Raw genomic sequence first — 16,930 nt, 5'->3', positions numbered from 1 at the left:
GTGTGAATGGGGTTTTATTATTGTAATACCATTATCTGGCTATGAGATTCCATCCGCCTTAATCTTCACAACAGGCTACGTCTGGGCTCAAAGCCAGAGGAGCCTCTCCAGTATTTGCTGCAGTAGAGAAAATGTGCCCGTGCATGTATCTCTACGGGATGTGTGTTGGACTGCAATAAAAGCTATGCTTTGACTTTTATTGCCACCCCCTGGTAAACCTTTACCATGAAAAATATTCCGTAATACTTCCAAGCTCAGCAAAAAAATAAAGCAGGCACACCAGGGTAGAATGTAGACCGTTTTTATTGCAGATCAGCAATAATAAAAAATACAGTTAGCTTCCAAGACAACAGAGAGCAGAGTGAGGAGAAAATTGCACTTTTTGAAAGAATAACTACATTGTTTATTTTTTTCTTTTACATTGCACTATATAAAAATTACTCTGTACTAGGACAAGATTAATGTATTCCTACCAACTAGGACGTGAACACAATACCTCTTAAAGTCTAAATAATTGATGTGCTAAAAAGGAACATTGAGATGACAAACAGTATTACACTTTAAAAAGGAGTTACAGCACATTTTAATCAGATATTTACAGATTATTGCTGTTGTGTGGCTAACAAATAAATTGACATATTTGTAAATGCATAGTAAAATTGTCCCATTAGTCTCACTGGATCAAAGTAAAAATGTTCTGTCCTTATTTAGTCATAAAGCAGTTGGTTATTCAGATCATACGCCCTCCCTCAGGGGAAACATTTAACTTTACTGGTTGCAGCTTTCACGAGCGCTACACAGTTAATCCGTCATACTATGCAAAAATGTCAGCATTCACATAAAGTGTCAGACATTTTGAGATGTAATTTAACATTCTAGGAAGGCAGGAAGTGCAATACAATCATCAAGCGATCACACGGTTCAACGTGTAACCACACCGTCTATGACGTTTGACCCTGGAACCTTCCCTTGTTTTTCCCGGCTATTACAGTACATCAAAGTGACTAATACACACCACGCATAGAAAACATTTTGAGCACACTGCTAATATTGAGCAGCGTCCCCTTTTGTACGAACCATTCTCTGCTCTTTCAAGGCTTAAACTAAATCCTCCTGTAATCCGCCTCCCCCCAAATCTACATCTCCCCCTCTTGATTAAACAGAATTTAGAGGGTGAGATAAAAAAAGGTAAGGGAAAAAAAAAAAAAAAGACATGGGATTGTAGCTTTCACCATACGGCTTCATCTGGCCAGGAAATTTAAGAAGAAGCCAAACGTAATGTTTTGTACACTATTTATGAAAAACATCCTTCAACATGTGATTCCTAAGTGATCGAATATGTTCAAAACACAAACACAAGGACATTTATCATTTTAGCTACTTGAAAGACTCACTCATTCAATTATGTTCACAGCATTTACGGGCTGCACTGTTAAATTATGTTGGACATACTGTGTAGCCACTGAAAACCAAGGTCACTCCATTATTAAGACCTCTGGGAAATGGAGAAGTCACATTAGTGCTCGCAATTGCTCCTAAAATCCTGCTCCCTTAAAATCTGCTATAGTGGTCATAAAATTGTCACAGTAAGTGGAATAAGTCAATAGTTCCAAAAGGAATGACTCGTCCACTGTCGGCCGATGGATCAATTCCAATTTGAGTGCTTTTGCAAAAGGCTCTTTCTTCAGCCCATGTACCAGTGGCACAACTGAGAAATAAGCCTTTTCCATTTTAGTGGGATTGATGATGGTGGTGCTCAAGCCAACATATGGCTTTCAATTTCATCTATGGGTTAGCTGCACATGAAGAAGTTTATAATGAGGAGAGGAGCAGGAGATGAATCAATACATTATTGATATAGTGATATGAGGTGTCGACTGGGATTTGGGTTGTCATGATGGGACTTTATGAAGGTCTTTTTTAAGAGACCACTTCACCCGCCTATCCTCTTTAGGTCAAGTTCGACATTTTAGGTAAATATGATAAGACGATTGATACAAATCTCAATCTCACACTACAGGAGATGTTTAGCTTAGTTTAGCACAAAGACTGAAAACAGCGGCTTTGGCTCAAGGAATCTTAAAAAAAAAAAAAGACAGAAGGGTTAGTGGTTAACCTACCCTCTGAAGTGCTGGGTTCTAGTGCATTTCTCCATGCATCTTGCATAGACTTCAATACAGCTGGCACCATAGCCACCAAGAACCCTTCCTTCTTTTACATGTTTTTTTTGCCAGACTCGCTCTAAAGCTAAAAAAACCTGCATACCAGCACCTCTCAAGCTCACTACTTAACATGTTATATCTTGTTTATTTAATCTGTACAGAAACTGAAGTAATTAGAACTAATTGTAGTTTTACAGTAAGGTGTGGGCAGGATTATTATCTTGGCTGGGAGCAGTGACTTCCTGGAAACTTACTGTGAGATGTAATGTAATTACCTTAATTAGTGAGCTTTAGAGACGCTGATAGGTGGATTATATTACCTTTGAACAGCTGCATATCTAGTACACAAATATGATAGTAGTAGTGATAGTTTCCTTTTATTATCTAAATGAGGACCAACAGTAATGCCTTAAATATCGTCACATTCTGAGGTTCAGTCAAATATACTGTATATTATTCATATTAGTGGTAATGTAGGTAGAGTTAGTAGGTTAAATCTTTGATAGAGCTCACAAGGCTTTCAGGTTCATCCTCTCTCTGAAAGACTTCCTCAGTTTGCTCCTCGGTGCAGGAACAGGCCCAGGACCGTAGCTCGGTCTGAGGAAGCCATGTTCACCTGTGGCTTCACTGTTGTGGTCATGGTGGTTCTGGTACTCTGGCTGCTGCTGACTCTGTGGTTGTACATCGAGAACACCCAGTGGGGCGTTTTTACGGCTGAGGGCTCCGGCTCCTCCAGTGTTGTTCCACTGGAGCTGCTGTATGATGGCAGAGAATTTAGCATCCAGAGAGGGTCTTCCAGTTTTGGACTTTGTGGCTGGACGTGAAGTGCAGTGGCTGGAGTTCTCCTTCTCCTGGTATGGGGGAGGAGGAGGAGGACGAAGAGAAGGCGGGTGAGGGGGTCTGGCAGGAAGGGTGGGAGGAGCATGAGGTTCTCTGTCAGAGGGAGGGGGTGGGGCACGGCGCTTCTTGTGGCTGAGGGGTGTAGAGCTGTTGTTGGGCTTGGGGCTTGAACACGGGGTGGAGGTTTTGCTCTGGGACAGAACGCTCTTCTGCACCAAAAGTGAGTTGGACCCATCAAACAAAGCAGACCAGTTAGCTGCCTCCTTCTCCTCATCATGACCAATGAGGAAGCGTCCATCTGTTTCCTCTATCTTGTTGTGGATCATGTCTGTGATGCTCTCAAATTTGCCAGGTGAATTTATACCTGCAAGTCGAACAAAATGATAAAAAAAAGTCAAATAGATTAGACAAATGTTTCTAGGTGTCCTAGATGTCACAGATTGATGATTTTTTGAAGTAGCGTGAGATCATTGGAGTTGTTGCTTGATAAACTACCGACAAGCATCTATTGGACGTGACTACGGCAGAAATGTTCACAGAGGAGGTAATTTATTACAGTTTTATTCAAATAACGTTTAGTCATGGTTGCCAACTTCCTTTCTCTCTCTCTAACATGTCAGCTGGTGTTTTCCGAGGAATTTAAAGACGGCTGCCAATTACACAGTAGCATGTACGTTCTGCCTGTGCGGGAGATGCAATAAATCTGCTTAACAGCGGGTGGCGCAAGTCTCGTGCCAGTAATCCAAAACATGAAAACAGGAAATGACGGAATGGAGTGCATTGAAAAACAAAGCGCTCACCACAGAGTTCAGCAGCGCACACAGAATTCAACCCCTCCCACACACACACCGCCAATCAGAATGGTCATACAGCTAGCACGCATTCAGAGTATCTAACGGCTCAGACGGCCAACAGCCAACGCTCTCAGACTTCGCGAGATTGAATCGGGCAGAAGCTGTCCACATGGTTCCAAAAGTTTCCAACGCAGCTGAACACAGTGAACAGATTTGTTACCGAACTCATCCGAGTCTCCCCCAACACTTCAGATGGCCAACGGCTGGCCCGATGTGTTTCAGGCTAAACTCTGAACAAATAAAGTGATCACTAAATGCTGCTAACTATAGTTGTTGTTGTTGTTAATAAGTTAGAGGGAAAGAGCAGGCCAGAGCTAGCTGGTTAGCATGCTAACTTTGGTAGATAACTCTGCAACACATTACATAGACATCTTTGATATCATGTAAAACCTCTTATTTGTTTTTCACATTCTGTTGATCATTTTAGTTTTGAATGTTTTAAACTTAAGTTTTTAAGTATTGCACCTTTATTGTATAACAGTTACATACTGTATCTTTATATTTGTGTTTGGCTTATTTTTGAATTAGAGAAAATAACATTTCATCAAGTATACACATAAGCACACATTTCAATATTCTAATTTGATTTGGTTTAATTTACATGCTTCACCACTGAAATTAAAACTATTAAGTGTGGTTAATAGAATATATTCATTTCATTTAAGTGTTGTTTTAAGCTCTTGAATCATATCTTCTATAAATATACGTATACAAATACAAACCCTCTAATACAGACAGCAAATTATCACTCTCTGTCTAACTCACTTCAGCCACTCATTCCAATTACTCTACTCACTGAGGTCATTGTAAACAGAATCAGCCTGCTTGGCGAGGAAGAGTGATGGTTTCCGTGGTGACGCGACCTCGATCTTCATTAGCTGGTTGCAGCAGTGCAGCCACTGGCCTGGTTGTAAACAAGGAGAGGCATGGAGACAGAGATAAAAGGTTATACTATCTGTTCTTCCTAAGAAGAATTTTCTAAATAAATGCACAGCAGCTTTTCCTTCCCAAACACACGGATGCACACAAGCTGAGCCCTGTATACAAAATATACTATATACTATATCTACAGCTATATCTATCTATCTATCTATCTATCTATCTATCTATCTATCTATCTATCTATCTATCTATCTATCTATCTATCTATCTATCTATCCATTGTTTTTATATAGAAAATACACTCACTTTGATCATACAGGTGCTGGTAGAGGGCATCCAGCCAGTCCTCCAGCTCGTCCCTGGTTTCTGTAGTGAAGACAATGGTGTGAGATCCCTCTGGTGAGGGGTTCATGATGGACAGACTCCTGGATTTCAGTCCTGCTGACTCCTTCTCCATCACACGGATCCGGGTGTCCTGTAAAAAAAAACATCAGTAATTTATCACAATCTGAACTTGAGTTTTGCCATAAACAAATGAGAGCTTTGAGTGAGATATTGCACTAAAGAGCACCAAATGGGTGATATTGCAGAAAGAAAATAAATTCAGCAAAAAAATGTCAAAGATGCAAGCAGGATCTCAGTGAGTAATGTGGCATTTTGTATTTTGGTTATTCTACAAATGTTAGGGAAAATTAAGCTGAGATTTCAATTAATAACAACAAAAATAATAACAATAATAATAATAATAATAGTGATATTTCATATTTAATTCACGATTCCTCTAACAGAGCAATCAAAATATATGATAATGTACTGACAGGGTTATGCTAATAGCTATTTCTGGTGTCGTTCACATTTTTACTTTTCCGCCTTTACCATTATTTTTTAAATAAATACTTTCTAATTTCTTCCAGGACTGTTTTATTATGTTGCCCCTGAATAAAATTGCCAGTAATTTGTAATTTACAAGCTCAACAGAAGAACTGTGCAAGGAATGCCAATGAGAGTGTGGAACATAGGGCTGCTTATAATTAGAATTTTCACTGTTGATTATTCTATTGATTATTTTCTTGATTATTTGGTTTAAACATGTCAGAAGTGGTTAAAAATGTAAATTATTGTTTAATGAAGCCAAACATGGCATCCTCAAATGTCTTGTTTTGTCCACAACCCAAAGCTATTTTGTTTACTGTCATAGAAGAGTAAAGAAACCAGAAAATATTCACATTTAAGAACATGTGGAAGAGCTTGAATCAGTGAATTGGAACTTGTTCTTCTTACATATTCGTAGCTTATAACAGTTGGAATATAATTTAATTCTTTACAACTAATCGATTAATTGTTGCAGCGCTAATGGAATGTGACTTCTGTCTTACCTTGTTGATGGGTACCTTGAGAGTGGGCTGCACTTTAGCATCAATTTCTTCAGGAGTGAAGTAACAGGAGAGAAAGCCAGCACTCAGCACGCAGTACAGCCTGCAGCAGCGGTACATCCCCTCCACACTTTGCTGAACGACAAAAAAATAAAAGACATGTAAGAGTTTAACCCAGAAAACAGCTATGGGGCGAATTCAAATGATAACAACAATCAGCGCACCTTTTGGCTCAGGTATCCAGTCATCATAGTCTGTGTCATGCATGCAGGCTGGGCCACCAACCGGCAGCAGAGGTTGCCATAAAGTGGAAGCCAAGATGACCACTCAGCTGTGGGGATGAAGAGTGGCATTGGTAATGAAACCCCCCAAAAGGAGAGCCACATAGATTAATCTCAATAAACTACTTCATAATTTATGTAAAGATAAAAGGTACTCATCAAGAGTGTTTAGTGTCTATTGTTATACATCAAACACACATGAGAAAGCTTCCTGTTGTATAAGCATTCAACAATAACAGTCATTAAAACTAATGTACCCTGCTACCAACTCACACCAAACATTTACTCCTGATATTAGAGCAGGATAACAAACATCCACCTGAGCACCCACTCTCTTATCCATTTAATCACTCACGCAGAGGAAGAAAACTAATCCAATCTAAACTTCAATCACGGGTTATTTTGTTTAATTTTAGCTTTCTTTTTTTGTCAAAATATTGTATCATTACCACGGCTCTGAATCAAATGAGGAGATAAAAAGCATAATCCCTTTATATCCCCTGATATTACATTTCTCTGCCTTTTCTTCTTACCGTTTTGGAGAACAATGAGGGAGTGAGACTGGAAGCTGCCTTCAGCCTCGGGCAGACACAGTGTAGTGTAGGCCAGCAGGCTGTACTTGGCTCCACTGGTACAGGTACACACACACACAAACACAGAGTTTAGCTGTCTTTGAAGTATACTGCACTGAATTATTTTTATTCCTTGGCTTCCCAGGCTCAACAATAAAGGATTAATGCTCAACTGTAACCCTAACAATAAATAATGATAAAAAACACATCAATATACAAAGACTCTAACCCTTTAACTCCAACATGTGCACAGTATTTTGCTTTTTGTAAATGATTGTCCTTGTTCAAATGCCTAATGATCTCAACATTTCTCCTCCTACTGAACAGGTGGTATGTATCACTTACAGATGTTCAGTTGAGAGTTTCATTAGACGCTTTAAATGATGTTGAGCGTGCTTTTCTTCTCAGGCAATTAAAATACAGGCAGGAACATTACAAGGTTCACTTTTTCAATAAAATGGCTCAATTTCTTGGCACAAAAAAAAATCTATGAATGTCTGAGGGCTGAACACATCACTAATCATAACCTCCAATATTGGTTTAACCCTTACTCCAATATTCACTCAGTAAGATTTGTTGTATGAGCCGGCAGCAACACCCTTTGTCCCAGTAATGAGCCATAATTGAGTTAGTTCCCGACTGCAAAAACCTTAAATAGAGAGCCAAGAGTCTGTAAAGGGTTTTATGGGCTAACACAATACATACACGGGTACAGGGTTGTACTGCAGGAAGGTGTCGGGGTCTTGAGAGTCCAGCAGAGGGCAGAGCTTCTTCCCAGCACTCTTTCCAAAGGAGTTGCGGAACTTCTTGGCCAGTTTCTTTGGCGTGTTCACCAACGTGAGCTCTTCCTCCAGGGCACAGCTCCACAGCTCCACCTTCAGCTCAAACTGAGGAACTGCTTCTTTACTATAAGTGAGGACAGACGCATTTCAATTCGAGCATAAACGCTAAATCTGTATAAAACATGTAAGATCAATATTTAAAAACAACAGAAAACCAACATCTAAAGATTCATAAATTATGTATATTGTTGCACAGAAAATGTGACCAGCAGAATCCTTATGAATAAATGTGTCTTGAAAATCAAATACATATTCTGATTTTCATATTATTGACTTAAGTACATATTTCAAGCCAAAGTGTTCTTAATATAACTTCACAGTATTTTAGCCCTGCACAACAAGATATTACACTACATATTGGGTATGTACAATAAATACTTACAAGATGGTGACTCCCTCAAAGCAAATGTCAGTGACTGATCTGTCCACCACCACCATCTGTGTGTCAAACACCTCTGAGCCAATCATCATCAGACAGAAGACCGCCACGCGACGAGAGCCTAATAAACACAAGGAGTGTATTATTACAGCATATATCCACGATATAACATGAGATATAACATGAGGCAAACATAAACAGAAGACATGAATGTTGGTGAAATAAAGACAAACTTACTCCCTCTGTTGTTAAAGTGGTCTGAATCTCTCCACATCAAAGGGAGTCGCAGCCCTACAGCAGCAGAGGAGAAAACTCAGTAACAAGGCAACACGCTGAGGAGATCATTTATTTAAAAGACTTAGTATCCATTTTGTGAATATAAATGACCAGAAAACTAGCAAATTTGACTTATTTGGAAAAATCTTACCAGATATTGCAATTGTCGCATAACAGGGCACACGGTCATCTGAAAGACTAAAATCACAAAGACTAGGTCACAAGAAGGAGGAGGGAGGAGAGGGAAGGTACAAAATAGAGAACTGAGAAGAGCCTCCTACCTCCTGAATTCTCCCATCATGTCCTGCTCCTCTTTCTTCTTCTGCAGCTGTGTGAGATAGGCCTTGATCCTGGCGTTGCAGGTCAGCAGGTTCTTGGAAGCATTGAGAACCTGTTCTCTCTTACTACAGGCAAGGAGCAGCTTGTAGGCACCTTCCCGCATTCGTATCTCAAAGTCAAGCTTTTCTTGTATGTTAGTGCTCTTTTTGGACAGAACAAACAAGAGAGAAAGTCGAAAATGACCAAATCATTCCATGTCAACACACAGACCGGCAGCTTGCATTGATGTTTTAAACTCATGTTAGTCTGTCAAACTAAATGCTACAATCAGACAAAAGACGTGATGAGTACAGACATGTTAATTCAAGTGGAATTGGAGTGAAGTTGCCCGTGAATGTTGTTTTTGGCAAGAAAGGAAAGCGCATCTGGTGTTAAAAGGGATGTCAACAAGTATGGCACATAAATGTAATATCCACAAACAAGAACGCTGTTAAGAAGACTTGAAACCTCTTCCTGTCTCTGGGGTGCACTCATCCTTGTGTGCTTCCAAATCTGAGTTGTTTTTTGGCGAGATGGATGATTTATTTGCCATAAAAACATCATCTTTCTGGCACAAAAAGAGGCAACACTTTAAGAGTAACCTGAGAATGACAGACGTAGGGCAACAAAATATTACAAGGCCCTCAGGAAATAGGACGTTTGAGCGATACCACCAAAATGTATTTGACAATACACTTGTAATAAAAAAAAAAAAAAGTCAGACTTGTTGTTGGACTGAAGCCAACCACTTTTGACTCAAGAGCAACTTTTTGGGGCACGTGTGGGAGGTGAAATCATGCTCATGCTGCATATTCTAGATGGGATGAAAATAACAGTTAGTGCATGACCTTATGTAGATTATATACAATTTGAATGGCGAGGAGACAATGAAAATATATAGATCGCATTTTGAATGAGTGGAAACATGGATTAGGGAGGTTCTAGCTAACACATCTGTGGCTTAAATGGAGTATGATGATGTCTGATATAATATGGCCTTAAAACATATTAAAATCAAATTTCAAACTTTTCAATTGTGGTATGGAAATTTGGTCTTGCTGGGTAAGAAACTGAGTAGACAATCTCTTTATGTAAACCAACACCATCATCCTCCATAGAACACACTACAATTATGCACCTGCAGTTTCTTAGAAATCTGTCGTATGTACAACAAATTCATATCCTCTACTATCTGCAGAGTGTCATTCAGAAGACTCGGGCATCGTTTCATGCTTTTCCTCTGAAATGACAGCAGTTTGTGTGGTGTTAGAGCAAAGAGAAGCACTGTTTTTATGGCAGCACATGCTTAGCAACATTCAACAATGCAACGGCTCTGGTTTCAGGGAACTGAATGACTTGAAAAAGAAAAGGGGGCGAGTCTCGTATTGCAACTGGCCCAGCTAGCTTTTCCCCAGGGAAGCGAAACTCGACACAGAAAATGCAAATAAATCAGGTACATTTGAGCAAAGCATACCAAATAAGCATATTACTTAAGTATTTTGGACTTAAACGAGCCGTAAGTTAGTTTGTAGACGTCAGTATCTTTGCACTTTGGACCACCTCCCCAGCGTCAACCGAACTGTCATTATAAATCACGGTTAACGGCAAATCACACACAAAACACTCGGTTATATCTTTAGCCATACCTCCGTTTGCAGAAATAAGGTACTCTGCCGTATTTTCTTCCGTTTAATCTCCATTGCCACCGCGGAACCGGCCGATAACAGCGACCTGGAGCTCCCGTTTCGCTTGGAAGTTTGAACGTCCCGCTGGTCGTCCATGTTGTTTGTCCATTCGCCAGCAAGCGCACGAGCTGCACGTTCCAGCTCCAACTCCCAACGGAAAGGAGGGATTGATTTCGGTCACGTCGTCTGCCGCAATGACGATTGTAGGTGAGTAAATCCAGAAGCAATTCCATCAAAACAAACTATACAGCTTTAAATACAAACTCTTAGACATGTAAAATAAAGGGAGAATAAGTTAGCTAATTACCAATTATGTTTAAGATCCCGAATCTTCAATGAATGTAACTTCCAACACACTATCTTTGAAAAGGAGTATGCCGAACTAAAAGCCAGTCCTGTTTAAGTAGCCTATAATAACATGAAATTAAAAACAACAAAAAAAGTAAAGCCGCACAGGGTCATGTGGACAGTTCGAAAATAAATATCGAACAAACGCCCCGCCTTCTCAGTCGGTATGTCTAAAGATATAAATCGAGTGCCTCACGTCGACTGTGAGGGAGCGTCATTGCGTAGCTGTGCCAGACAATTTACGTGACTGCACCGTTTTCGATTTGAATTTTTTTGGGACAATAAAAACAAATTATAATATAACGTTGCCAGTGTTTTAACAATTAATACACATACAACAAACACAAACTTAAAATTATTGTTGGCAACATTTAAGCAAGCCTAAACATATATAAATGCAAAAAAAAAAAAAAAAGAAAAAAAGAAAAAGTAATTTACCAAAATAGTATATTGTCATTACGTTGTTAAAAAGCATTGCAATGGATTATCTTCTTAAAAGTGATGGCTTGTAACAGTGTTGCTGATTTGTTATTTTATTGCAACATCCTCATCCTTATGGTGATCCTTGTTGTTTGGTTCCTGGGACACCTCGTTTATTTGAAGCTGCGCATCATGCAGCGAGCACTGGCCTCATTTTCTGCATCAAACATGGGACTGCTAGCTGCGCAGCCCAGCTGATGGAAAACAGGAACAAAAGACCCTGAAACGTAACCAGTGAGTCCAGGAAACCCGCCCACCCGGTTCTGGTGACATGGGCTTCTGGTCGAGTTGGAAGCATCCATGACTGGAAATGTAGACGCAGGCGCTGCTGAGGTTGAACTCAAATCTGTCAAGTTAGCCACAAAGCACACACTGAAAACTCCGGAAATTACGATATTTACTTTCAAAAGTAAAAGGCATCTTTTTGAAAAGTCAAACCAGATGTATGCATGTGTAATCCTCTGATCCGGTGTGTACACAGTGATGTCACCTACTTTGCCATCTGTAGGGCGTTTTGTTTGCATCTTCCCTGCCATAAGCTGTATATATCTTTAGGCTGCATTTCAGCCTGTATTATATGCCATAATATTAAGTACCACTGCAGCTGATTTATTACAGTCTATTGTGCATGCTAATGGTGTTTGAATTCATATGAATACATGTGTTTAACCTCGTTTTTTCCGTTAAACTTTACATCACCTTCCTGTTTTCATGATACACACTTAATTCAGATTCATCTCATAAGAAGTCCAACATGACAAGTAAATTATTGAAACATCCATAATTTATTGTGGAAAATAAAACAACTGACTCTTTGACAGTTTAAGAGCTGTACAGGGTCATGATAAAGTAAGGGTAAATGATTTGCATTTTGTATTTTTATGGCAAAATCAGGGGGGGAAACTCACATTTCACTCACAACTCACTTCACTTAACATTTCCTTCATCAGGTTATTTCACAAGACAGTGGGGCTGACCATCTTTAATAGGTTGGGGACCAATCAGTTGTGGTGAAAAATTTAAGAAATACACAACTGAAGATGGCTACATCTGGAAAAACCATCACTAAGAGAGTACATCTCATCAAAAAGTTACAGAATAGCCCACCTCAAATGGCAAATGACATGTATTGATTTCAAATCAAAGCTTTACTATGAGAATTTAACTGAAATATAAAGATTTTTACTATAAAAGCATGGTTGTTTACATGTTCATCCCCTTAACAAAGCCTAAATTGATCTATTTCTATTTTAAATTAAGTAGGATTTACTGATGTATTATTTCATTATTCCAATAAATACAGTGTGAAGTGTGTAAGTATTTAAAATTGAATGGTCTCATTAAAATGTTATATTGTGCTTTATTTATATTTTTTGACAAAATATCTTTATTGTGATTTTCTACATTAACAATTAACAATGGCCACATGATCACAGTCTCCATGTGCATACATGCATGCACCTACAGATAAGGAAAAGTTCAGTCCCACTACCGTGGACAGTAATGCAACAAAATTAACATCTTTAGAAAAAGAATAAAAAATTAACAATTACAAAATTAGATAAAAATACTATTCCACCTCACAACCCCAAAATATCACTTTTATTTGTTGTCATCAATCATGCCTTTCAAGTTAATATTTCAATATTTTGTATAAAGTTTGTTGGGACAATCCAGTACCTTTACATGTGTGTTTTGAATTTTTTTTAATAAAAGTTGATTAATAATCATCTCACTCATTTGTAAACAGGCATGCATCAGAATAAAATACACTTTTAACAGTTTTGATGTTGTTTGTGCTTACTTTAAAGGTGTCAGTCTCATTTTACAGATATAGGTACGCTGAACCATAGACCTATATATGTCTATGCGTTGAACTACATTTTTCCTAAATCTATGGTCACGTGATTAATCGTAAATACGGTTGCCTAGCTACACAGGCTGTCACCTTGAGGCTTACTGACAGATCACCCCCCACTCACGCAGCACGCAAAGCTCTGCTCCGATTTTATTCTGAAAGTTATAACCGGAAGTCGTGAATAAGCCTACGTCGCGTTGACGCTCCTCTCGGGATGGTGCTCCGCTCGCCGCTCGGCCGCAGGGAGGGAGCAGCATTGCTGAGCAACGGAGGGGGAGAAGGCCGACGCGTAGAGCCAGACTGAACTGCAGCAACGGCAGGGCTGGGCTCCACACACACACACGCACACACACCTTCAACAGCAACAGAAACCAGGACGGAAAAGGGTAAGTGAGGAGACATTTCACTTTTATTTTTGGCGGAAAGTAGGAAAGACAGGCTAATTAACAGCGCATCTTTAGCTAGGTGGCCGACCGTTAGACGCACGTGAAGTTTGCGAGCAGATAAAAAAAAAAATGGGAAGAGTCGCTTTTCTGTTTTTCTGTCCATCTATTGATGTCAGTGTGGGCTTTCAGTGTTGATATAAGATTCTCCGAGGTGGCACAGCAGTTCCTGGAGCTAAATCCCTAACGCCTAAATTCAAATTGATGCTTTGAATCCGTATAAACAAACGCAGTAATTTAGCACCCTGTTATGCTTATAACGGCTAAACGAAATAGTGTGACTCCCTGTTGGCTAACTGTACGGCTACTGTTGTCGGCAGCAGCATGACCAGTCTGCCCTGCTCCGCCTTTGTAAAGCCACACAGCCTAGTCACTTTCCTGCCACTGTATAAAAGGAAAAACTAAACACCGTCCACATTCGCACTCCGTGCTGTTATTATTTGTTACTGGCTTGGTTTTCTTCTTCTAATAGTTGCATCCTTCTTTAACCGAACGGAGGCTATCGAGACAGGATGCACATCAATGAAGGTCGGTCACAATGGACGCTTTGTGTTTTATCTAATTGGAAACAGACTAATCTCGGGAGTCCTCTTTGAGTCTATGTTTATTTTCTGATGGGTTGATGATATGAGTAGGTGTTTCATTATACAACGTGGCTGCACAGTGTTTCCCGATGCCAGTCGGACCCCAGCCTCTTCTCCTGTGTGAGGGGCTTTGTTTTCGTGGGGCAGATGTAGCTGGCCTACATGCATCCGCTCTCTTTGTGTTCAGTTTGATTTTTGCTGTCATCATCACATAAGATGTAAAACTCTGGGAAATGGCAAAATATGTGCTTTAAATGCATCACAGCATCTGTAACAAAATCGTTAGGTTGACTTATTTGCATGACATTACAAAGAAATCTGTGCATAATTTCAAATTGTGTACCTGGTGTTTATTTGTGAGGTGACAGACTGTTTGGAATAAATGACCAGTTTAAAGATAGAAGAAGATATATGACGTATTTTAAGCATTTGATTCATCTAAATAGCAGCAGCCATATTTAATTTTTTCATCATGATAATTCCCCTTAATTACATCTAATAGCATCAGAGGTATCTGCTTGCATTGGTGGTTTGGGTTTATAACACAGTTAGCTGTCCATTCACTGGACTGATGTGCTGGAGAGCCATAGTCTGCACAACAGTGAGTCTTGTTAGTCTCCTCCTCCTCCCCTCTCATCTGTAATAATTCAAATTTTGGGTTGGAGCCATAAAATTTGCAGATAATACCATCCAGTCCGGCTTTGCTCCACTCCTCTCCTTTCCTTTCCTTTCTCTCTTCCACTCTGCCTTTTTCCGCCTCCTTCCTGTCCTCTCTGCAAATGTGGCTGCCGGCTGGCTGGTTGGCTCTACAGGCGGTTGCATTTTTAAAAACTGTGTCAGTGTCACAGGACGGAGATGAAGCTGCAGCAACGTCCTCGCTAGACTGCAGCCTAGCCAACCTGCCTCCATTTACATGTTACAGTGCAGATGATAACACAGAAAACTAGGAGAATGAATAGAAAAAGTGCACTCTATTTGACATTTGTTGAAGATTTCTTGTTGTTGAGGGGTTTCCTCTGAAAAACCTGAAACTTAAGCATTGTATAAACTCCTCCTCTCACCATGTTGTCAGTGCTGATGGGTCAATTGCATGTGTCATAAGTTGGCTATTACAGTGAACAGACAGAAGTAAATATCTGCTTTTTCATCCCCTGTAACCCCTTATCTCATCTATCATGAATAACTTGGTGTCTCATGTTCAGGAGCATAACTCTTATAATGACCTTGTGGCAAATGAACAATGTTTTCTTCATTATTATGAACCCATTTTCTATTCTAGTTGGGATTGAAGACTTTGTTGTCCAGCCTGCCCAGAGCCATTGTGTATCGTAGGAAGTTTAGGAAGTGAGTTCACTATACTTCAGTGGTCAGGGAGTCTTGTTTGTGGCTGAAAACAACGTATGCTAAAACTTAATACTGTAATGTATTCCATTCAAGATGTTTTGAAAAGTGTTTTTGTATCAGGGTTTCTATGGCTAAAAATAGTTGTGTGATCTACCAGAGTATAAACGTTAAAAGGGTCATGAGAGCCAGATAACTTTGCCTGGCGAGGTTCCTGCTTGTGTGCAGAGTCATGACAAGAAAAAAGGGAGGTGAATAAAAAAGTGTGAGCTGGGAAGTTGGGATAGACAGCAAAGCAGAGCAGAAAACACAAAAAAAAGTTTGAAGCAGCACATAATCATCGACCTCTCCCTTGTTATGGAACATCAAGGGTGTGCCTAGTTTGATTTTTCAGCATTAACTTCCCAAAATGAAAAATAAAACAGAGAGTGACCTTCACATCTGTTTTGGGGTGTAACGTACTCCCCTCTGAGTATCCGGCATTTTGTGCTTCTTTCCACTGCAGATATTGATCTTGTATTTGGGCCGTTTCCATTCCAATCTCTCCGTCTGCCTGGCTACCCCTGATTGTCCTGTTATGCTAGCGCTGATGTTTTTTTCCTTCTAAGTGCCAGTGTAGATTTCAGTGCGAGAGAGTTCACTATTTTTGTCTGCTGCTGAGTCTGTTTCTGTGGGCTGCATAAACACTGGTGCCATAATCAACGTGGCAGGGTTGGTCAAATACTAATGTTCCTGTTAAGGCCCACTAGTCAGTCATTATCTGCTCAGCAGGGGCCATATAAGCACTCACCGGAGTAAGCCTATTCATGGCACATTATGTGCTTTGGCTTCTGTAGGTATATCATAAAGTGATGTGACAGGTTAAATGTGTTAACCCAGTTCAGATACCTTTCTGTGTGCAGGAATATATCATATTTAGATATTACTGACACATATCAAAGATCAAGTGAACTGCCGATTATTCGTTTAGTCCATAAGATGGCAAAAATTTGAAAAATGGTCATCAGAATTTTCCCCAGAGCCCAAAGTGATGTCTTCAAATTGTCTCTATTGTCCAACCAGCAGTCTAAAGTCCACTTTCATTGTCTCTGTCTTTTCTCTCGCTTGGCCCTATTTGGTAGTATAAGGCAAACGGACTTGCTGCTTTTCAGCCATTGCCAGTGTAGGTACCAGAACAGGAGGACCATGCTCTCTGCTGGTTCCCAGAGTAGACCGGACCACTTCGTTATGGTATTCTCTGTCCTAATTGGATAACGTGGCAGGTATACCAGACAGTTTCTTTCCTCTTTTACTGCATGAGCAGGGAGCAGAGGTACATGGGATACTGGCCAAATGCTCTATAACAGTGATCACAGTTGGAATATGGAGCTATTTAACACTTATTTTAATATAATTATATCTCTTACAGCACC

At 39.8% G+C, this 16,930-nt stretch overlaps 2 protein-coding genes across 10 annotated transcripts in view; one reads left to right on the top strand and one right to left on the bottom strand.

The window, feature by feature from the left end:
* Positions 1-285: 285 nt before the first annotated feature.
* rtkn2a (rhotekin 2a) lies at positions 286-10,940 on the bottom strand. 2 transcript variants are annotated; one of them, XM_037123353.1, is made up of 13 exons: positions 10,772-10,940; positions 10,426-10,650; positions 8,743-8,942; positions 8,613-8,659; positions 8,423-8,476; positions 8,189-8,306; positions 7,670-7,870; positions 6,926-7,020; positions 6,336-6,442; positions 6,115-6,246; positions 5,045-5,213; positions 4,653-4,760; positions 2,672-3,366 (listed from the first exon to the last, which is right to left on the bottom strand). In XM_037123353.1, exons 2-13 carry the CDS (start codon positions 10,558-10,560, stop codon positions 2,672-2,674), a joined length of 2,061 nt encoding a protein of 686 aa, XP_036979248.1. In that variant the 5' UTR covers positions 10,561-10,650; positions 10,772-10,940. The 2 variants fall into 2 exon arrangements, with proteins under 2 accessions (XP_036979249.1, XP_036979248.1); XM_037123354.1 differs by lacking the exon at positions 10,772-10,940 and having other exon boundaries at positions 286-3,366; positions 10,426-10,560.
* A 2,281-nt stretch (positions 10,941-13,221) lies between these two features.
* The window catches only part of cep170aa (centrosomal protein 170Aa), a 41,611-nt gene continuing 37,902 nt past the window's right edge, over positions 13,222-16,930 (top strand). For 3 of the 8 annotated variants that reach the window (XM_037123702.1, XM_037123698.1, XM_037123696.1), the window contains exon 1: positions 13,222-13,536. The gene's annotated coding sequence lies outside the window, so the exon portion shown is untranslated. Of the gene's footprint in view, positions 13,537-14,065; positions 14,122-16,930 lie in introns of all 8 variants that reach the window. The other 5 variants (XM_037123701.1, XM_037123699.1, XM_037123700.1 and 2 more) reach the window with 3 other exon arrangements.

This window comes from Acanthopagrus latus, chromosome 15, assembly GCF_904848185.1.
Source record: "Acanthopagrus latus isolate v.2019 chromosome 15, fAcaLat1.1, whole genome shotgun sequence".
NCBI lineage: Eukaryota > Metazoa > Chordata > Actinopteri > Spariformes > Sparidae > Acanthopagrus > Acanthopagrus latus.
The sequence above is the reverse complement of the archived record's forward strand: the minus strand, read 5'-3'. Positions and strand labels throughout refer to the sequence as shown.